Source organism: Dendropsophus ebraccatus, chromosome 8, assembly GCF_027789765.1.
Source record: "Dendropsophus ebraccatus isolate aDenEbr1 chromosome 8, aDenEbr1.pat, whole genome shotgun sequence".
Taxonomy (NCBI): Eukaryota; Metazoa; Chordata; class Amphibia; order Anura; family Hylidae; genus Dendropsophus; species Dendropsophus ebraccatus.
Window position 1 is genome coordinate 98326305 of NC_091461.1, and position 23175 is coordinate 98349479.

Consider the following 23175-nt stretch of genomic DNA (forward strand, 5'->3'; position numbering starts at 1 on the left):
CGATGGCACAGATATTTATACATCCATGTTGTCAGTTTCTAGATCTCGAGCAGCAGTGTATACTTACCATCCACGCTGCTGTGTGATCCGGCATCCCACTCTTCTGTCCTCCTTCTGCTGCTGTATCTTCAGGCCACCACCGCTGCCTCCTCCAAACTGACTGACAGCTGGAGGAGGCAAGGCTAGAAGATACAGGACGAGAGAGCCGGTAGAGCGGGATGCCAGATCACAAGCAGCATGGATGGTAAGTATACATTGCTGCATCTGATCTAGAAACTGACAGCACCGATATACACATATAGCCCGGACCCTCAATTTCTCGAGCTGTGTAAAAGCGTGTTTGCAGCTGCCCAAAGATGAAATATCTCTGTAATGTAAAAGGACCCTTAGGGGTCATTCACACGTCCGTAGAATCCCGTCCATACACGTGAATGACCCTTGAGCCTGGTGTTGTCACTGGACCAGGGGCGGCTTCAGCTGTTTGGGACAACCCCTTTAAAAGAAGTTTAGTAGATGAAGTATAAGCAGCCAGCAGGATAGAAGATTCGCTTAGGGCAGGTAGGAAAGCAGAGCGACCACACAGGAAAGGTTTTATATTAATACTTACTTTTCTCTACAGGTGTGGAATTGCCTAAAAAACAGGAGGACATATTAATGACACAGAGAACCTTTAGTCTATATAGAATTCTATATACGGTGAAAATTTTTAAAAAAGGATTTTCTCCTGCAGTTCTCATGCCGATGAAGGTGTACAGACGGAGAATTAGGCCTCATTCAACTGCTTCAGAGAGCACTACGCTAAAGGGGTACCCCAGCGAAAACCTTTTTCTTTCAAATCAACTGGTGTCAGAAAGTTATATAGATTTGTAATTTACTTCTATTTAAAAAGCTATGCGATTGCGGAGGGGAGATCCCTTCTGCCTACCGGGCCGGGGCTCAGCGTTGCACTGACGCTGATCCCGGCTCGGCAATCCATTCATCTGATCTGATCGATCATTGCTGTATTAAGTATACTGCAGTGATCTCTATGGGAGATCACTGCAGTATGACAAAGTCCCCCAGGGGGACTAAAAGTTAATGTATACTGTGTGTTTTTATTAATTTAAAAAAATCCCCTCCCCTAATAAGAGTTTGAATCACCCCCCTTTTCCCATTTTATAAATAAAAAAAAAAAGTAAACAAACTTATTTGGTATCGCCGCGTGTGTAATCGCCCGAACTATTAAATTATTACATTCTGGATCTCGCAGGGTAAATGGCGTAAGTGCAAAAATCCGCCAAAGTGCTAAATTGCACATTTTTTGTCACATAAAAAATGATCAAAAAGTCACATACATGCAAGTAAGGTGCCGATAGAAAGTATAGATCATGGCGAAAGTTTGGGTTGCTGTATAATCGCCAGATAATCTGCCTGGGTAAAAGGGCAGGGATGTCAACCTCACGGCTCCTCCAGCTGTTGCAAAACTACAATTCCCATCATGCCTGGATAGACGAAGCCAATACTCTTTCTAGGCATGATGGGAATTTCAGAAGCAACATGAGAAAATATTACTTTGCTGAAAGAGTAGTAGATGCTTGGAACAAACTTCCAGCAGATGTGGTAGGTAAATCTGCAATAACTGAGTGTAAATCTGCCTGGAATAAATATATATATATATATATATATATATATATATATATATATATATATATATATATATATATAATCTATACTAAGATAATAGGAAGGGAAATACTAAAAGGGCAGACTAGATGGACCCAGTGGTCTTCTTCTACCGACAATCTTCTATGTTTCTAGTTTTGCAACAGCTGGAAAATTGCAGTTTGACACCAGAAGCCTAAGGGTTCAAAGCTTGTACAGACCTAGGAGTATGGTACAGAGCTGCCGACAAAAAAACTGGTTTGGAAACTAACAATAGTTACATAGTAAGGATGGAAAGGAAAAGAAAGAACAGGAAATCAAGCTCTACCAGACCTATTAGCGGTTCATGGTACTGATATTGATGACTACAGGATAGCCCATCAATAGCAGATCAATAGGACCCCCCGACAGATCAGCTGACTAAAGGGGCCTTTCATTGCTTACTAGGTGCCGCGCTACACATTTGGTAGCATTTGTGCCCCGTATTGCAGGTTATTTTATTCACTTCCTGAACAATACAAAATGCTCCTATCATTACAAAAAAATATTTGGCATGTTACAGAGTGGCTTGCTGTCTGTACTTGGATATGCAATTAAAGCCATGAAACTTAAAGGGGAAGTCCGGCCATTTGAAACATTTCACAGCTGACAGCTCACCTCTCCCCGGGCTGTAGCTGAGCTGGATTGCCGCTCCAGGATTTCCTGCACTGCTGATGTCATGACCTGGCTGATGGACAGCCCCCTCAGCTTGTGAACAGCCACTTCATGGGCAGGGGGAGAGGTAAGTAGTGATTGTTTATTATGTTCCCCCCTCCCGGCTGTGAAATTTTTTAAATGACCGAACTTCTCCTTTAATTATTTGCTGAGGCTGCCATTGGACTTTCCTTTTGGGGCTGCTGACTTTCCAGCGCGCATCCTCCACTCCTTCTACCATTGGAATCGCACTGCTCTGCTATTGGACCTTCTCCATTGGATTGGTTACAGAGACACGTTAAAGCTTTTGATCGATGGGGGTCTGAGCATCCAGTAAAAGGAGGAGGTTGAGCGCGTCTTGGCACTTGTGCTTTTTCCATCAGATATGGACGTATATTGGAGCTTGTGAGAGGGATCCAGAGAGAGAAGCACATAACCATATGCTTCTCCCCCATTGCTATAGTGAACACTTACACCTCGACCAATCAACACTTTTGACAAGTCTCTGCAATATTAAAAGTTGTTTTTTTTTTACCAATAACATGGCCGCTTTAGCTCTCTGTGATAAGCTGAAGGTTAATATAACCTATAGGCGATGGTCTCTTCCAATCAGGGAGGCTGGAGGATTTCCACACAACAAAGCCTGTTGCTGGTTATACTGCCGTTCTTTGCCGTTATGGTCACCACACGTATTTCTAACTACACTATTCTTGTGTTATGTAAGACCCCGATCCTACATGTATACTACACAACAATTCTTGGTTTTAAGATAAACTGTAGTGACGGACAAGTCACACACCCACAGTCGGGGCTCGTATACTGATAAAGAGAGACAGAAAGAGACCGCGCTTTTATCTGTGGCCTCCACAACCAGCGCCTCATCCACCGCACCCGCCTCCCACACACAACGCCAACCTTTATATTGTTAGACTCTGCACTGACAGGACCATGATCTCACATCCAGTGTATCACTATATCTGTACAAAGAGAGGAAGGTTTCCTATAAGGCCATGTATAAAGGTCTAACCTATGTATGGTATTTATCTATATGACAGAGGTCATTGGGGTTAACCCCTTCCTGATCCAGTCAATTCGAATTTTTCACTGCCCATCCCCCATAACAATTTTATTTTTTTGCTTAGATATGAAAGGACTGATTTGTAAGGGGGACAAGCTGTACTAAATACTGGCACCTGTCCTTGTACCATACACTTATTGCAAAAGAAGACAAAAAAAAGGGGCAAAAAAAAAAAAAAAATTTAAACAAAATTTTTGACACTAGGAGAGTCAATATGTCAAATGTTTGGGGTTTTTTTGTTTTGAAATAGGATACATTTCATTTACTTCTTGTACACATTTCCCCCCAAAAAAATGCAGCTACAAACACAACAAAGATAAACTTTGTACCACATATCAACCTGTGTCAGATTTGTACATTAGTTTCAGATATCACCAATGACAGAACATCAGTGACATCCGTCTGACAATTATGTTCCTACAAGGAGAGTATATTAGGCATAATAAACATTAGAACAGCACTGCCAGTCCTCATGGCCCACCAACAGGTCATGTTTTGGAGATATCCCATATAAAGGCTGTGTATACACAGGGGACACAGGGAACAGATCATAAAGGAGAGACTGAGATTTCTCCTTTTTTCACATCCATTCCTGGCGTTGGCTTCAATAATCTGTCAGCTAAATTCTCACCAAAAGCAGGGGCTCCTGCAATACCCTGGGCACCTTGAGCTGTCATCATTTGCAGCAAAAAGTTGGCCAAGGGGGCCTGCCGTGATCTGCAAATGTCCCTTTAACTGAAAGCACTGCAGTTCTAACTACACTTCACGGCTTGGTGCAGTCGGGAGGGGGGCCCAATCAAAAGTTTGCTATGGGGCCCAGCCATTTCTAGCTACACCACTGACCAAAAGAATACCAGATGCACTGCATATAATTATATTACCTGTAAAATATTTAAAGGGGTACTCCAGCGTGGGGGCACTTTTGCGCTGGGACCGGGGACGAGGTGGCCGAGGGAAAAGATGTCCACTCACCTCCCCGGTTCCAGTGACGGGTCGTGCATCGCGGCGTATCAGGTCGTGACGTCTCAGATCCGCTCAGCCACTCACGTTTTGGGCCCGCGTCAGACACCCGGAAGCGGCCGGGAATGGGGGACCAGAGCGCCGCGATGCGGGACCCGCCACTGGAACCGGGGAGGTGAGTGGACGTCTTTTCCCTTGGCCACCTCGTCCCCGATCCCAGCGCAAAAGTGCCCCCACGCTGGAGTACCCCTTTAAGAAATCCTCGAAACATGACCTGTTGGTGGCCATGAGGACTGGAATTAGAAAACATTAGCACTAAAGAGAGTAGTGAAGAGCACTGCTGCACACTTCTCCCAATAGAATCTAGGGATCAGCGTGGTCTCAGCATTGAGATTCGGACCCATCAGGACATTACTTGGCATGTACTAAGGAAAGATACAATAAACACTGGGGTTTATTTGAACCTCTATAGACCTCTATGGGTAGCATACAACCTTATCCACTGTGAGCGGATAGCCCATCCCTCAAAACAAACGCTTAGTTTTCAGAGTGAATGATTAGTTTAAAGGGGTTATCCAGTGGTCTTAAAATGTGGCCACTTTGTTTTCAGAGACAACACGACTCTTGTCCCCAGTTTGGGAGGGGATTTGTAACTCAGTTCCATTGAAGTGAATGGAGCTTAATTGCAAACCGCACCTGAACTGGAGACAAGAGCGGGGCTGTCTCTGAAAGAAAGTAACCATGTTTTTGTAGCACTTGATAACCCCTTTAAGGGGGGGCACACAAATCACAGCCTTATAATAGTACATTCACATGTGGTAGATTTGCTGTACAAAGTCGTGCACAGGCTGCAGAAGCATGTAAGGAATTTTTTGCAAAAATTTCTGCAATAAATCTGCCAGGTATGAATGGAATGAGACTTTGGCTTTCCAGGTATGATGGGAGGACAGCACTTGGACACCGCTGCTTTAAAAAAAAAATCCAAAATGTAAAGTTTTGACCCAGAGGGGTGGCTGAGCACTTGTTTCCTTGTTGTGTGTGGGTGACCAAGATGGTCCCACAGACTTAAATAGGGAGTTTGCCCTATGGCACAGAGCTGGGACAGAACACATTTAGCGCATACTTCTCCCTCCTTGTTCTAGCAATAGATCATGGTCTGAACACCCAGACCAAATAAAAACTTCTGACATGTCTCAAACATGTGTTTTTGTTTTTAGTTTGTTTTTTTTAAGTGACAGTATGGCAAAGTGTGTAGACAATTGTTTTAATAGATATGTAGAGATGAGCGATGATGCTTGAGTCCATCCGAACCCGAACGTTCGGCATTTGATTAGCGGTGGCTGCTGGATAAAGCCCTAAGGCTATGTGGAAATCATGGATATAGTCATTGGCTGTATCCATGTTTTACAGACAACCTTAGAGCTTTATCCAAGTTCAGCAGCCCAATCTAATCAAATACCGAATGTTTGGGTTCATGTTTGGGTTCGCTCATCTCTAAAGATATGTGAATGGGATGAGGGTAGAGATGAGGCTGAGAAACTGACCTGCCATGGATAAGCACCTAGGTGATGATTATAGAAAGCACGAACATCATGAGTACCCATCCCAAAACTGGGGCATTTTGAGGTAAACTGCACATTCTAAGGGTATGGTCACATGATGCAGGAGATCGGCCGGGTCACGGAACGGCCGGTCTCAGAAAAAGTCATCCCGGCTGGTACTGCAGTACCGGCTGGATGATCTTTAGCACCGTTGAGTTCTGATGCAGGCGCATCTGTGCGCGCCCGCATCAGAACTCCCCACACAATGGAGCGTGCGGCTGGAGTCGTTTGCTCCATTGTGAGCACTAACAGGGTTTTCTGTGGCCGCTATTCAATGAATAACGGCCGCAGAAAACTGACAAGTCAGTTTCTCGCGGAGCCGATAGGGATCCCGGCCGGAGTGTATACACTCCAGCCGGTATTCCATAGGTGGCAACGTAACGTATATTTTCGTATTAATCACGCTAGTCAATCGGCAACAACGGCCGTAGTGTTACGAAAATATAGGTAGTGTGAGCATAGCCTAATGGTGCGAAGAGCGATAATTTGCCCAACTGAACGATTAACGATTTCGAAGTAATGATGAGTTTTTTATAACTATTAGCATTCAGACAGAATCATATATTGTTTGAAAAAATTGGTATTGCGTTCGTTTTAACATTGCTTAAGCCTATCTCACACACAGGGTGAATCGGTGAAGGACCGTTTAGAAATTTTCTACGAACGACGATTTGAGAACATGTTGAAAGATCACAATGAACCATTTCTCGCTCATCGCTTGATCGTTCGCTGTGTTTACAAGAGCCGATTATCGCTCGAATGCGTTATTGCGAAAATCCGAACGATAATGGTTCCGTGTAAACGCACCATTAGCCTTGACATACACGTTCAAGCTTCAGGCACTCAGAAGACCAATGCTCTGTACACAGCAGCTATGAATCCTATTTATATACATAGAGGAAGCTGCAGTTTCACTTTACTGGTCCTGGTGATCACATGAGAAGAACGGGAGGAAGCGCCCATCAGTCGTGTATTAGGCCCGGGTTCCAATGTGGTTCTTCTACACAGGCCGTGTACATAAATGGTTAACGTTGAAGGCACAAATAAATGCGTTTTATTAAAAAAAAAAAAAAATGGTACTTTAGCTGATTTTACATCTCTGTCAATAGACTCTACAATGGAATGGACAAAATAGCATCCGGTACAGTAACTAGCCACTACTCCTCATATCGGTATAGCTAATCTATATAAGTCTCATCTTCTTTGTTTATGTCCACATCCTGTCAAAATGGGATATAGAGAAATATATGTGAACATACAGGCCCAGGCCCCATTTACATGAATGGCCAGCTAGGGACTCTGTTCAGATTGGTGATGTATATAAAGAACATCTGGCCCCCATGTGACATTGTGCACAGAGAGATGGATAAGGCCTGGTGATACTTGCTGAGCATCAAGTGGTTTCCTTGGCAACTTCCCAGTTTAGTAAATAGCAACCAATCAGATTGCAGTTTTCATTTTTTAGAGGTCTTTTTAAAAATTAAAGCTGGAATCTGATTGGTTGTTATGGGCAACAGTTTCTCTGCTTCTTTGCACAAAGTTTGATAAATCTCCCCTTTAGTGTATTTTGCAGTGAGTCTCAATTTGTTCTCTTTGGGGGCTGTGGCTGCTGCATCCCTCTGCCATCATCCTCTCCAGCAGCCACAGCCCGCACAGCTCTGGGAGACGGGTCGTGACATCACCATGTTATCCAGGAAGTGACATCACCATGTTATCCAGGAAGTGACATCACCATGTTATCCAGGAAGTGAAGCCTTGATGCAGTAGTAAGTGCAGGGAAAAAAGCACTTTAGAAGTATTTCCCGTAATAAGTGTATATCGGTAATTTGTATAACTTTTGGGGGACAATACAATACTTTAATAATAATTTTAGCCAGACTTCTCCTTTAACTGTTTATGTGCCGGATAATACGTAACATCAAATTCCAGACATCAAACTCGCAGCCCTCCAGCTGTTGGAGAACTACAATTCCCATCATGTCTGGGCAGCCAAAGTTTTAGCTCTCCAGGCATGATGGGAATTGTAGTTATGCACCAGCTGGAGGGCCTGACCTGAAATCTAAACCAATAAGAGATTAGGAAATATCTGATAATTTGACCCCTTTAAGCTTCCAAAAAAAAGACTCTAAAAAACTGTGATGGGTGTTTCATTCTATGGTCTGAATGAATGAACAAGTGACAGCAGCTGAGAGGACAATGCAGATGTCTATAGGGACAGCCCAGTCACATCCTCATAGTACCACAACCTCCAGCTGCTGCAAAACTACAACTCCCAGCATGCCCCAACATCCTGGGAGTTATACACCAGCATAGGAGCTGGGGATCACTGCTCTATACTATCTTCTCAATAACGTAAATGAAACTCACTGCCGTACTTTCGGTTTTTAATGCCACTTGCCACCCCGTCTCCGTTTAGCCCCCCGGTAACCCTTTTATTGATTAACTCACCGGTATTTCCTGCTCTCTTCCGAGAACTCATCTTTCCCGCTCCTTATTAACAACCGACGTAAGAGTCCGCTACTCGACAGCAGTGACTAACCGCGGGGTGTGTTTTCGGCGCCCTTACTTCCTGGTTAGGAAATATTTTATCGTGTATGTGTTTCCGGGGGGAGAGATATTCGTGCTGCACCGGGAATGAAGCTGCGTCGCACGGGCGGTAGGAACTTCCGGTGTGCAGACAAGTTTATGACAGCTAGGAATTCGAAACTAAGCCAAAGATGGGGGAGCAGGGCTGGTCGCTTTAACAGGTCGGTATGACTCCCTTATACCCTGAAAGACACATTGTGTGTGACTGCTTATCTAAATCAATGTAGGGTAAAGTCCCCCTTGAAGGTGTATTATATTGCATGCTTCCCAAATCCCCCTCTTTTGGGGTGACAGCTTTTACTTTTGATCCCTGGCCCACTTTATTCCATGATATGTTGGCACTTGCTTGCAGATCAATAGTGGATGTGCACCCTAGAGCAGTGATTTTCAACCAGTGTGCCGCGACACATGGTCGGGTGTGCCGCGGGGAAAGTTCCCCAAACTATGGTGCCCCTGCAGATCGCCCCGCTGCTGCTGTCCGCCTCACCTACTGGCCGCCTGTAGCGCCCGGACGTGCTCCTCCTATCCAATCAGCGGAGACCGGGAGCGTGGTGCGCTGCGGTGGGCCGTGATGCGCGCATCCAATCAACGTGTGCGCTATGGCCCAGCGCACCACGCTACCGGTCTCCACTGATTGGAGGAGCACGTCCGGGCCCTACGGGCGGCCAGTAGGTGAGACGGACAGCAGCCGCGACCATCTCGGAGGAGGTGAGGTGGAAGGGGGGGAGAGAAACAGGAGAAAACAAGGGGGGAGAGAAACCTGGGGATGGGGGAGAGAAGCAGGGGGAAGAGAAGTATGGTGGAGAGATGCATGGAGAGAAGCAGGGGGAAGAGAAGTATGGTGGAGAGATGCATGGTGGAGAGAAGCACAGGAGAGAAGCAGGGGGGAGAGAAGTATGGTGGATAGAAGCACATGAGAGAAGTATGGTGGAGAGAAGCACAGGAGGAGAAGAAAACAGGCCCAGGTTTCACACTGAGTGAGTATAAATACATTTAGAATCTATATTATTAACTATATGTATAATATGTACTGTTGTAGTGTCATTTTGTGCCATTTTGGTTGGTGGTGTGCCCCGGATTTTAAAGTATAAAAAGTGTGCCGCGGCTCAAAAAAGGTTGAAAATCACTGCCCTAGAGGTCTAGTATCGTATGTTATGTATTGCACATGTCCATTTTTATGTCCGAATACATTATAGAAGATATCCCGGTGTATACTTGGTGGCGTACAGACAAAATGTGCACAGGCCCTAAGGCCGGCTTCATATGGGTGTAGCTCCATATTACTGTTGCAAGTCCTGGCCTAACCACTGTCACAGCTGTCAGTCCAGATCATAAGACCTGCGGTCAGTCCGCGACTTCTGGCTGTGAGGGTATGTGCATCCCGAATCCCGATGGAACACCCACTGCAAATTCCGCAGCTTGCACCCGCTCGCATCTCTGCTGCTCCCATAGGCTTAAAGAGGTACTCCGGGCTGGGGTTGTTCTTATTATATGGCCGGGGAAGGGGTGGAAAGAGAGGCCACCGACCACTTACCTCCCTGGTTCCAGTGCCGGGTCCCGGATCGCGCCGGCCTGTTCTCCCGTCCGGCCGCCGCTTCCTGCTCTGAGCTGCGGCTTGAGACGTGACGTCTCAAGGCAGCTCAGCCATTCAGCGGTCGGAGTGGAGTCCCGCCTTGGCCGCTAAATGGCTAAGCTGCCTTGAGACATCACGTCAGCCGCAGCTCAGACCAGGAAGCGGCAGCCGGACGGGAGAATCGGGTGGCGCGATCCCAGACCCGGCACTGGGGAGGTAAGTGGTCGGTGGCCTCTATATCCACAGAGTACCTCTTTAATTATGTTGTTTGCCAGATTCCGCTGTCCGCCCAAAGAATGGACCCGCAAACCATAGAATGAAGTCTATGGGACCAGTGAAAATACGCACTTCCGCTCGCGGGTGCTCCGTCGGGATACCCTAATAGGGACACAATAAACGCATTAATATTATGCCTGGGTTAAACCAGCCTAACTGTGCAGTTTTATACAGGTAGGCAGGTGCCTTGAGACCCATATGCAGATCTAGATGCAGACGCAACTTTTATAACTTGTGTACTTGTAACTTGTATCACAATTAAAGGGGCGTGCTGGGTGTATATACTCTGATAGCTGTCTGACCAGTTCAGATAGAGGGTGCCTTCACACGTACCGTAATGCTGTGTATTTAACGCTGCGTTTTTATATCTGCGTGTTTGGTGCGATTTTTACATGCGAGTTTTGATTTTCACATGATTTTCATGTGAAAATCAAAACTCGCATGTAAAAATCGCACCAAACACACAGCGATAAAAACGCAGCATTAAATATGCAGTGATACGGTACTTGTCAAGCTACCCAGAAAGGAAGTTTTCCCCCTGTGATGGGACAGTTGGCATCTGGCTCATAAGGGTTTATGCCTTCCTCTGGATCAACACATTAGGGTTTATGTAGGTTGACCTTGATGGACTCTTGTCGTCTTTCAACCTTATTAACTATGTTACTATGTTATCACTCAATGGGGTAGAAATCAACTAATGTCAGGAAGTTATACAGATTTGTAAATTACTTCTATTAAAAAATTTCCAGTCTTCCAGTACTTATCAGCTGCTGGATGTCCTGAAGAAAGTGGTGTATTCTTTCCAGTCTGCCACACTGCTCTCTGCTGCCACCTCTGTCCATGTCAGCAACTGTCCAAAGCAGGAGAGGTTTTCTTTGGGAATTTGCCAGTGCTCTAGCCCAGTGCTTCTCAAACTTTTTCTACTTGAGCCTCACCCAACAGACCAAGGCAATGCCTGGGCCTCACTATACTGACCAAGAGGGTTTTTGGGCCTCACCATCTGTGGTGAAGTCCATTTAAAAGCTAAAAATAATGTTAGGGCTACCTTTCACCCATCTCCCAAGCTCTAGATCAGCGTTTCCCAACCGGGGTGCCGCGGCAACACTGGTGTGCCGGGAGAACCCGCCAGGGGTGCCGCGGGATCCCGGTGGGAAATGTGCACTGTCTCTTTAAGCATCCCGAGAAGCTGCGGCCGCGCAGCTTCTCGGGATGCACGGATCACTTTGATGTTCTGCCCACACTGTGAGCGGGCGGAACATTAAAGTAAGCAGAATATAGGAGCAGGAAGTGTCAGCGTCCTGCTCCTATATTCACTCTCATAAGCTGCCAGCACTTCATGCCAGCAGCCTATGGGAGGCCGGGACGTGACCTCTCCGGCAGGTGTCATCACGCCTGCCGGAAGTCCCGTCCCCGCGGCTCGCAAGATGGAGCCCGAAGAGGAGGAGGGCTGCTTTCTGCAGCCACAGCGCGGATTAGGCATTATTAGTTCATGGGGGCACCTCGGGGGCATTATTAGTATATGGGGGCACCTCTGGGGGCATTATTAGTTCATGGAGGCACCTCTGGGGGCATTATTAGTTCATGGGGGCACCTCTGGGGCATTATTAGCTCATGGGGGCACCTCTGGGGGCATTATTAGTATATGGGGGAACCTCTGGGGGCATTATTAGTTCATGGAGGCACCTCTGGGGGCATTATTAGTTCATGGGGGCACCTCTGGGGGCATTATTAGCTCATGGGGGCACCTCTGGGGGCATTATTAGTATATGGGGGAACCTCTGGGGGCATTATTAGTTCATGGGGCACCTCTGGGGGCATTATTAGTTCATAGGGGCACCTCTGGGGGCATTATTAGTTCATGGGGGCACCTCTGGGGGCATTATTAGTTCATGGGAGCACCTCTGGGGGCATTATTGGTTCATAGGGGGCACGTCTGGGGGCATTATTAGCTCATGGGGGCACCTCTGGGGGCATTATTAGTTCATGGGGGCACCTCTGGGGGCATTATTAGTATATGGGGGCACCTCTGGGGGCATTATTAGCTCATGGGGGAACCATTAGCTCATGGGGGCACCTCTGTGGGCATTATTAGTATATGGGGGCATTATTAGTATATGGGGGCACCTCTGGGGGCATTATTAGTTCATAGGGGCACCTCTGGGGGCATTATTAGTTCATGGGGGCACCTCTGGGGGCATTATTAGTTCATGGGAGCACCTCTGGGGGCATTATTAGTTCATAGGGGGCACGTCTGGGGGCATTATTAGCTCATGGGGGCACCTCTGGGGGCATTATTAGTTCATGGGGGCACCTCTGGGGGCATTATTAGTATATGGGGGCACCTCTGGGGGCATTATTAGCTCATGGGGGAACCATTAGCTCATGGGGGCACCTCTGTGGGCATTATTAGTATATGGGGGCATTATTAGTATATGGGGGCACCTCTGGGGGCATTATTAGCTCATGGGGGGCACCTCTGGGGGCATTATTAGTTCATGGGGGGCACCTCTGGGGGCATTATTAGTTCATGGGGGGCACCTCTGGGGGCATTATTAGTTCATGGGGGGCACCTCTGGGGGCATTATTAGTTCATAGGGGGCACCTCAGGGGGCATTATTAGTTCATAGGGGGCACCTCGGGGGGCATTATTAGTATATGGGGGCACCTCTGGGGGCATTATTAGCTCATGGGGGGCACCTCTGGGGGCATTATTAGTTCATGGGGGGCACCTCTGGGGGCATTATTAGCTCATGGGGGCACCTCTGTGGGCATTATTAGTATATGGGGGCATTATTAGTATATGGGGGCACATCTGGGGGCATTATTAGTTCATGGGGGGCACCTCTGGGGGCATTATTAGTTCATGGGGGGCACCTCTGGGGGCATTATTAGTTCATGGGGGGCACCTCTGGGGGCATTATTAGTTCATAGGGGGCACCTCTGGGGGCATTATTAGTTCATAGGGGGCACCTCGGGGGGCATTATTAGTATATGGGGGCATCTCTGGGGGCATTATTAGCTCATGGGGGGCACCTCTGGGGGCATTATTAGTTCATGGGGGGCACCTCTGGGGGCATTATTAGTTCATGGGGGCCACCTCTGGGGGCATTATTAATTCATAGGGGGCACGTCTGGGGGCATTATTAGTTCATGGGGGCACCTCTGGGGCATTATTAGTTCATCACAGCAGGGGATCCTACATACAGGGGGCACAGCAGGGGATCCTACATACAGGGGGCACAGCAGGGGATCCTACATACAGGGGGCATCCCACATTCCTACTCGCTTTACTGCACATAACACCAAACAGCGCAGTTACTTTGGGAGCCGACAGGAGGGAGAAAGGAAAGGAAGTTGCTAGAAATGTGCGGAGCCTAAATTGTTTGTCTCACAGGTTCTGAAGAGATGAAAAGTAGCTGGAAGAAATCATCATGGCGGATGGAGAGGAAAAGGAAAAGTGACTCCTCAGATCAAAGAAGACGTCACCTGTGAGTCACTGTATGACTGTTTTCTTATTTTGTAGAACATTATTTAGTAGGGGTGCCCCGAGGAAATTTTTTTTTCCAAGGGGTACCCCGAGGTGGAAAAAATTGGGAAGCACTGCTCTAGATACTAATAAAGCAAGTTCAAAATAAATGAATAATGTTGGTAAAATGGAGATTTTTGCAAACCACAAAAGGACTGTGCAGATCATAGTTACTTTTGTGAAAACTGCCTCCCCAGCTGGGCCTCACCAACAACTAGGGGGCGCCTCACAGTTTGAGAAGCACTGCTCTAGACAGCTCCTGACATGGACAGCGGTTGCAGCAAAGAACACTGTGTCAGACTGGAAAGAATACATCACTTCCTTCGGGACATACAGCAGCTGATAAGTACTGGAAGACTTAAAAAAATATATATATATTATTCCAATCTAATTTTATTGAAGTTCAAGCAAATTCAAAGGCAGGACAGTTAGCAATCCAAAGTCAAACAGAGACACGCAAGTCTCGCCAAGTTCTATTACAATGCGCTTGAAAAAAGTACATTTTAGATATGCCATACATAAGGTAAAACATTAGATAAACAGTAACCATGGAACCTTAGAAGACCTGGGATTTTTTATTAGAAGTCATTTATAAATCAGTATAACTTTCTGACACCAGTTGATTGAAAAACAATCTCCAGAGTGCCCCTTTAAGAGGTATCTCTGCCTTCTTTTGATAGCTTTGCCCCTCTTTCCCTAATATTGATTTGTGGAGGGATAATATTTTTTTTACCATGTACATGACCTGTGTATGTATTTCCCCTGCTATCATGATAGTGTTTTATCTATCCCACCCACTCCTTTACTGTTTATCAGGACAAAGGTCAGGAAGTCCTACCACGTCTTTCATTCATTAGTTTAGTTTCTGTTTCAACATGAGAAGCAGCTGAGACTGGAAACCGGTGCAAGAAGCGTACAGATTATTACGTTGCATTCACTGTTCAGAAGATTGGAGGACTGAGCTGTGACCACATCACTATACCATGATGGTTTAGCATCGAAATTTTTGTCTGGAGGGAGATTCCTTATATTTCAAGGTATGAGACAATGTCTAATATCTCCAATTGCTTGTTTCTCCAAAGGGTGCGTTAAGAGTCCTTTTACACAAAAAGATTTATCTGACCGATATTTGAAGCCAAAGCCAGGAACAGACTAGGAACAGGGAACAGGTCATAAAAGAAAGACTGAGATTTTTCCTCTCCTCAGATATCAGTGTGTGTAAAAGGACCTTTACACCTACTTAATCCACAAACATGTCCTGTTCTGCAGTGATATGACAGTGGGGGTATCCCAAACATTGTGTATTGCCCTAAAGAGTCTGACGCAGCTGCTGCGAGGGGGGTGTATGGACAGCTTTAATTTCTGTTGGCAGTATTATCTGATAGCTGTCTGTGGCAATCACAATCACAGCTTAAAGGGGTATTCCAGTGAATTTATTTTTATTTTTTCAAATCAACAGGTGTCAGAAAGTTATATAGATTTGTAATTTACTTCTGTTTAAAAATCTCAAATCTTCCAGTACTTATCAGCTAATGTATGCTCTGCAGGAGTTGATGGTTTCTTTCCTGTGACAGGGTGCTCTTTCTTTCACATCTGTCCATGACAGGAACGGTCCAGAGCAGGAGAGGTTTTCTATGGGGATTTGCTGCTGCTTTGGACAGTTCTTGTCAAGGACAGAGGTGGCAGCAGAGAGCACTGTGTAAAAAAACACCACTTTGTGCAGGACATAAAGCAGCTGATAAGTACTGGAAGTCCCCCCTCTCATCTCAGAAGTTATCACCAGAGATGGTCAGAGAGAGGAAGTGGAGCACTGGAGAGCAGAAGAGGTAGGACCTTTTCTGCTTTGCGATCCCCTTGAAGCTGGGTTCACACACTGTAAATTGGGGACAAAAAGGCCATAAAATCAGTATAAAAAAAGTATTTTATGTTTAAAAACCCTAGTTTTAACTAAACACCACTCCTTCACCGATAAGCCACATCCTTAGATAAGAAAAGTACAAAGAGAGCGTCTGATGTATTTAAAATCATAAATGTGCCCTATCTTCTAGATTCTTTGGTGTTTCCCTAGATCAGGAGTCTGGAACCTTGGATCTTCAGCTATTGCAAATCTACAACTCCTATCATGCCTGGACTGCTAAAGCTTTGGCTTTCTATACATGATGGGAGTTGTAGTTTTGCAACAGCTGGAGGGCCAAGGTTCCCTACCCCTGTTCTAGATGCTTATAGGCACAATTTAGTCTAGCCCAGATGTTCTTACTAGGGAGTAGAGGTTCTCTCCTTACACATGTAGATCTAACTTTTCAAGTAGTGGACTAATGCACTTTGGCTTCAATAGTGGTGAGAGTGACCCATAGGTACTGTGAAATCTTGGGGCTCTAAGAAACTTCTTGCAGCATCTGGCATTCTGCTTTCAGCCCAAGTGTGCTGGCATAGCCTGGTCTTGGCATGTTGGCAGCTGAAGGATCAGTGGCATTTAATCACCTAGATTCCACTCACAGTGGTGACATGGCATCTAGGCAAATAGACACCACCTCCCAGTGACTTTCCGATTGTAATCTGTTGTGATAATATACATGTTCTTCCTAGTTCTTGCAATCAGTCAGGGTCTGAGTGTTCAATTGATCACTAGAATGAATCAGGAGAGAAGCTTGTGGCTGAGCGCTTCTCTTTTGACTCATTCTAGAACTTGTTGCTAGAACAAGTTAGTGGAAAAGCATCTGGGCGAGCGCTTCTCCTCACTCTCTGTGCATACGTTCCATCCCATGTCAGAAGTTTGACAAATACACATCTTTCTGTATTAATAAAAGTAAGGTTATGTTCACACAAGTGTAATTACTTTTTTCCTTAAATTTATCCTTCTTCTCTCTGAATAGAATCCAGTATATGAGCAACTATAAAATAGAGAATTCCATTAAAGGATATACATGATAAAGAAGGCAATACCTTAGTGTGAGGCCTAACCACTGCAGTTCTATCTTAAGTCTTTTTGGCATGGAAATGTCTTCAGACAAATCTACATCTGATCCACAGTCACAGATGAACATCTCCGAGAAGTCTTTTGGAGAGGAAGGATCCCCAGACAAGTCTTCTGGTGAACCCCACGCAAGCCCTACAGACAAGTCTTCTAGTGAACCGCACGCAAGCCCTACAGACAAGTCTTCTAGTGAACCGCACGCAAGCCCTACAGACAAGTGTTCTTCTGAGGAAAATCCACTAGTGGGCACCAGAAACAAGTATGTTGTAGAGGAAAAGCAACACGTGGATTCCATAGATGAATGTATAGATGACGACGAGTCACAGACTGTTACCCCAGACAAGTCTGTAGAGCAGGAGACACTAATACGACCCATAGATATACAGTCACAGGCAAGTACCATAGACATGTCACCTGGCATGGGAAAATCACATGGAAGCACCACAGATGGGTCTACTGGTGAAGAGAAGTTACAGATGAATGCTACAGACAATTCCTCCAGTGAACCGGAGTTGCAAGTGAGCAGCACAAATGAGTCTTTAGCCGAGGAGAAGTCACAGGGGAACGTTACAGACATGTATTCCGATAAGCCACAATCACCAGTGAGCATCACAAATGCGTCTTCTACTGAGGAAAAGCCACTAGTGGGCATAAGGAACATTACAGCTGTATCTTCTAGAGGGGAAGATTCACAAGTGGACTCCTCAGCTACATTGCTAGTGAACCCTACTGACCAGTCATCTGAGAAGCCACCGTCACAGGTGACCACCACAGGCGAGTCACAGGACAGTGTCACAGTCCAAGCTCTAGAAGAGTCAAAGAGAAGCATCAGCAGCAAGTCATCTAGCGGTGAAAAGTCACGGGGGAATTCCAAAGAAAAATCTGTAATTGACCCTAAAGCACAGACAGACACCACATACAAGCCTGAGCAAAAGCCGCCAACAAGCCCCTCAGACGAGTCAGGTGACCAGAAGTCAGCGGAGGATTCTAGTGAGCAGGATAGCACCACTGCAGGTATCACTGAGAAACAAGACTTACAGGCAGATCAGATGAAGTACCCAAGGCACAGACGGATGCCCCATTCTGAGGAGGGAGATCAACCACTAGATAAAACCGAAAGAACTGTCATCGATGAGAAACCCGCTACAGGATATAATTGGCTGATTGGTAAGAAATGACATCTGACACAGTCATTGATATTGGGTTGTCTGTGAATGACGCTGTACTTCAAAGATTCACTGGTACCCCCTTGCACCGATTACCACCATCCACTGCTAACCTACAACCTGTACTTTGGTTCTGTTACTGATGTCTGTAGTTACATCACATGGACATAACATTGCGCTGGCATGCCAATCACTCATGTATACATACGGAATCTATACAACTTACAGGAGTTGTTCCATCATAGTAATGCTTCTCAGTCTGCCCCATTACACTTTATAGAGTTGACTTTGATGGTTGGGATATTTTTCTCTTCCACAGTCCACAGTGGAAAGTCTCCAACAAGCAGTATTATGTAGGTGGCCATTAAAGAAGAAGTCTGCTGAAAATTTTCACATAAGTATTGTATTGCCCCCAAAAAGTTAGATAAATCCCCAATATACACTTATTACGGGGAAATGCACATAAAGTGCTTTTTCCCTGCGGGCTGTGGCTGCTGGAGAGGATGATGGCAGAGGGATGCTCAGTGTCCCCCCAGTGTCCTGTGACCCTCAGTGTCCCCCTGCAGCAGCCACAGCCCGCAAAGCTCTGGGAGTCGGGTCGTGACATCACTATTTTATCCAGGAAGAGAAGCCTTGATGCAGTAGTAAGTGCAGGGAAAAAAGCACTTTATAAACATTTCCCGTCATAAGTGTATATTGGTAATTTGTATAACTTTTGGGGGGGTGGGGCCAATACAATACTTTAATAAAAATTTTTGCCGCACTTCTCCTTTTAAGATGAAAAAAATAAAAAACCACTTCTGTGACATATCTGGCTGACCGTGGCATCCATCTGTTTGCCTAGTGTTAGTCGGACCCTCAGGTGTCCAGTAATCGCTGCAGCTTGTTTTATATGTAACAATTATAGCTTAATGCCACTAGTTTAAACAGTTTTTATGGCCGTCCTACTGGTGGCATCAGCAAGAAAACAACATTCATCATGTAGCATATACACATTAGGTGTTGCCCATCCTCTGGATGATCCTTTTCCTGTAACGTTCCTGGGTTTTCATCAGTGGGGCCTCTAGCGCTTCCCTTGATCATATGTGAACTTCCACTCAGGACCTGGGGGAGATGTTTGGGAAACTTCACTAAAGAAAACCTGTGAACATTACTGGTAAAAGAGAACCCAGCAGATGACTGGTGTCTGAATTGCATAAGCCACAACAGAATAATACAGGTATTTCAACTAACAGTGTTAGTAGAGTCATAGGTAGCACGAGTATGTGTACAGTGAGGCCTTCTTTTGCTAACTGTGAAGAGTCTGTGCTTTGGTCGGTGCTTCTCCCAAATCCCTTGACCGATTGGGGTCTAAACACCCTAACTCCCGCCAATGTAAACTCTTTAAACTCTCTACCATATGACAAATTATTATTTTTTTTTAAGTGACAATTACACTTGAAAAAAAAATTAGATTACATCGGGAGACACAACCTTTTTTAGTCTTGTTCTATTTTAAGAGGCCATAATAAACTTGCCTAAAATGTGTAAATTCCACCTAAATGTGTCTATGCGGGCCACAGGGTTGGCACCCCCAGTTTCCACCATTTAGAGGTTAGATTGTCTGTCTCATCTTCCTTACATAGAGACTAGTGTACTCTTTATCTTCTGTAAGGGTATGTGCTCACAATGGAATCCGCACAGGTAACTTTCAGCGGATTCCGCCACTCGCCCCCTCGCGCTTATGCTTGAATCTCCACCCGTCCTATAAACTGCATTCTATGCTCTGGCGCATTCTGCCGTCTGCTATGATGGTCTGATCATAGAATGAAGTCTATGGGATGGGCGGAACTTCAAGTGGAAGCACGCATGGAATCTGCTGGAAGTTATTTGCGTGAATTTCGTAGTGTGCACATACCCTAAGACAGCATAAACTAAGTTCTGGTCATATTAAAATCTACTATTTTCTCTCCCCTATCTAGGTTTAATAGCTTCAGCATTGGTTCTGGCTGTTTTATACTCTTTGTTCTCAAGTAAAGGACAACCTCCAGCCCGCCAGGAGTCTGAACTTGAAATTTTTTTAAAAGAATTTGCACGACTGAAGAAAGATTTCCCCGGACAGTATGAAGGTTTATGGTTTAGAAGCGAAAAACTACTGAAGAGACACCTTAACACGTCTCATCCAAGTGCACCTTCCATAATAATCCTCACTGCAGCCCAGGATGGGGAATGGACTTTACGTTGTGTCAGCCAGCGCCTAGCCAAGTCCTATGCAGACTCCTTCAGTGCCAGGTGGTTAATGGTACATGGACCATCTAAGTCGAAGTATGACAGTGCCACCAGTAAAATGCAGATAGATGAAGAACTAAGCACGGGATTCCAGTCCAATAGTCGGGCAGCAGTATTGTACCGCTTAGAAACATTACCCTCAGGGTCTTTACTCATCCTCTATAAGTACTGCGATCATGAAAATGCCGCCTTCAAAAACGTGGCTCTGGTGCTTACTGTTCTCCTAGATGAGCCGACACTAGAGCGGGATCTCTCCTTTACAGAGGTGGAAGAGAAAGTGAAGGATTTCCTTTGGGAACGGTTCGCTTATTCAGAAGTTAGCGCACACAATGAAATGGACGTTGACAAACTGAGTGGAGTGTGGAGCCGCATTTCTCATGTTGTTCTTCCTGTTCTGCCTGTGGGGTCTATAGAAGGTGGGAGCTGTCCTGGGATTAAAGGTTAAAAGTAGAGATGTGCAAATTTACAGTACGTTTAGCCCCTCGAATGCTGGGCATCTGACTCCTGATGGCTGGAGAAGATGGATGCAGCCTGGATAACATGGATACAGACTATGGCCACTGGTTACAAATGCTAGAGCTTACTTACTGTAAGTTTGGTCATCTCTACTCTTTAGCGTTCGGTTGTGCAGGTGTTGAACTCTTTCATCCAAATGTGCCTTAATATTTCAGGATTCTGCCATCCAAAGCGAAAGCCTGATTCAATCATGTAGATGGAAAGGTAATAGGATTTTTTTAACGGGACGTCAAGTGTTTTTATATAGTCTATGGTTAGGACTGTGGAGGACCTGTGGGCCCTCCTATCATGACAGTAGTAATTCTCATATTATGCTTATTATTCTTTTACTCCTCCTAGAAATATAGGAATTGACAATTGAGTGTTACACTTTCCCTTGTCGGTGAGCAGGTTTCTACACAATCTGACATTGTTCAGTCCATGCTGGCGATGTCTGACTGTGTGGCGGCATACCTCATTGACAAGGAGGTCTAGAACACCTAGTTGTCTATGTATTGTTACATTTCCCGGAGGAATAATGGAGGTAGTAAACAGGTATTTCTGGAGACCTGGCAGCACCTATTCAATTATCATAGATAAACGCCAATCTATAGCAATCATATACATAACATTGTATACTTGATGATTTTTATGTATAGAATCTATAAGGACGTATGAAGGTAATGGAGGGAGGGGCTTGTAGCTATTGGAAACCCCACTATTAGCCAGAAATTAAGCTGCTGAAACTCCTTGTAAGGGTATGTTCACACTGAGGAATCCACGCGGAATCAGCGGCAGAATCCGCAGCAAATTTGCCATGGGTACAGCTTCAAATCCCGCCCGTAAAATATGAACTTAGCATTGTCCCATCGATTTTCATAGGATTTCCACACTGTTGTTCACACAGCGGAATTTCCGCGCCAAAATTTCTGCCGCGGATCTGCTTTCCACCTGAAGAATGGAAGTGTCAATTCTTTGGCCTGATTCCGCTAGAGGAATCCTATAGAAGTCCATGGGGCTTGAAATTTAAATGCTTGAAATTTAGATTGCATTCCATTTGAATTCTGCTCCTATTGTGCCAGAGCTGAATAGGCAAGGAATTTCAAGCAGAAAACTTTCTTCTTCAATTCCTCGTTAAATACTCGCCTATTCCTCAGTGTGAACATACCCTAAGGGTTCACATTGAGGAATTCTCATGGATAAACTCCGCGTAATTCCGCCGGCTGTATGCGCTCACGGACGCGTGCCTTTCCGCCCGCTCCATAGACGCCATTCTATGGGCCGGCTGATTCCACATTCCACCAAAAGAACTGACATGTCAATTCTTTCGGTGGAATGCGGAATCAGCAGGCCCATAGAATCGTGTCTGTGGAGCCGGCAGAAAGGCTCGCGTCCGTGAGCGTGTACAGCCGGCGGAATTCCGCTGAGTTGATCCACGAGAATTCCTCCGTGTGAACCCACCCTTATATTGGAATTCAGTAGAAACAATCCATACAATAAGCTATTATCCAAGGTCCCCTCTCCCCTGATCCCTCCATAATTAAAAAAAAAAAAAAGTTTTAAAATGCACTTTTAATTATGTAAATAACAGAGGCTCAAAATATATGAATTATATTTTTGTTCTGTAAATTGCCGTCATTTTAAAGTAAAGATGGCTTTTAATCCTGTGTTTAAAACTTTTCCTTTGTTTTTTTTTTCATAGATGTGTCTGTGATCTGTGTGTATTCTGTTATTAGATGACATTTATTTATAGGCAGCAGAGGCTTCTGTCTACAGGCCACTTCCCTGTTTTGTCTGATTGTATGACCATTCTAGAGCTCCAGTCACACATCTGTTATATATGGGTGATATACCGTGCTGGATGGATGTCATGGATTGACGTCATCTCCCTGCATCATAGTTCATTTAGATAGAGTGAGCTCTGAAATGGCTAATGCACTACCCTACTGAACTGACACAGCTGTATCAGTTCAGTAGCAGAGGGCTTTAGCAGTTTCGGAGCCCACGCTATCATAATGAATGATATTCAGAACCAGAGATGAGCAAATATTGAGCATGCTCGAGTTTGTCCGAATCCGGTGGCTGCTGAAGTTGGATAAAGCCCTAAATTTGTCTGGAAAACATGGATACAGCCTATGACTATATTTATGTTTTTCAGATAGCCTTAGGGCTTTATCCAACTTCAGCAGCCACCGCTAATCAAATGCCGAATGCTCGGGTTCGGATGGACTCGAGCATGCTCGATATTCGCTCATTTCTATTCAGAACGTATATCACAAATTTATTAATGCAACCTTACTGCTTTTTGCACATCCATAGCATTCAGAGAGGGTTTCAC

The 23175-nt window shown here is 45.3% G+C and overlaps 2 protein-coding genes across 7 annotated transcripts in view; one reads left to right on the forward strand and one right to left on the reverse strand.

Annotated features, from left to right (window-relative positions):
- The window catches only part of LOC138799674 (torsin-1A-interacting protein 2-like), a 30563-nt gene extending 22024 nt beyond the window's left edge, over window positions 1-8539 (reverse strand). For all 3 annotated transcript variants that reach the window (XM_069981170.1, XM_069981169.1, XM_069981168.1), the window contains exons 1-2: window positions 8422-8539; window positions 608-631 (exon numbers count right to left, since the gene is read on the reverse strand). In XM_069981170.1, the coding sequence (XP_069837271.1) occupies window positions 608-631; window positions 8422-8452 (55 nt within the window). In that variant the 5' untranslated portion in view covers window positions 8453-8539. The remainder of the gene's footprint in view (window positions 1-607; window positions 632-8421) is intronic.
- A 68-nt stretch (window positions 8540-8607) lies between these two features.
- On the forward strand, window positions 8608-22147 carry LOC138799673 (torsin-1A-interacting protein 2-like). Of its 4 annotated transcripts, none has more exons than XM_069981163.1 (4): window positions 8608-8720; window positions 14751-14971; window positions 16808-18075; window positions 20036-22147. In XM_069981163.1, the coding sequence occupies exons 3-4, from the start codon at window positions 16926-16928 to the stop codon at window positions 20785-20787; spliced, it is 1902 nt and encodes a 633-aa protein (XP_069837264.1). In that variant the 5' UTR covers window positions 8608-8720; window positions 14751-14971; window positions 16808-16925; the 3' UTR covers window positions 20788-22147. The 4 variants fall into 4 exon arrangements, with proteins under 4 accessions (XP_069837264.1, XP_069837265.1, XP_069837266.1 ...); XM_069981164.1 differs by having other exon boundaries at window positions 14818-14971; XM_069981165.1 differs by having other exon boundaries at window positions 14821-14971.
- Window positions 22148-23175: the final 1028 nt, after the last annotated feature.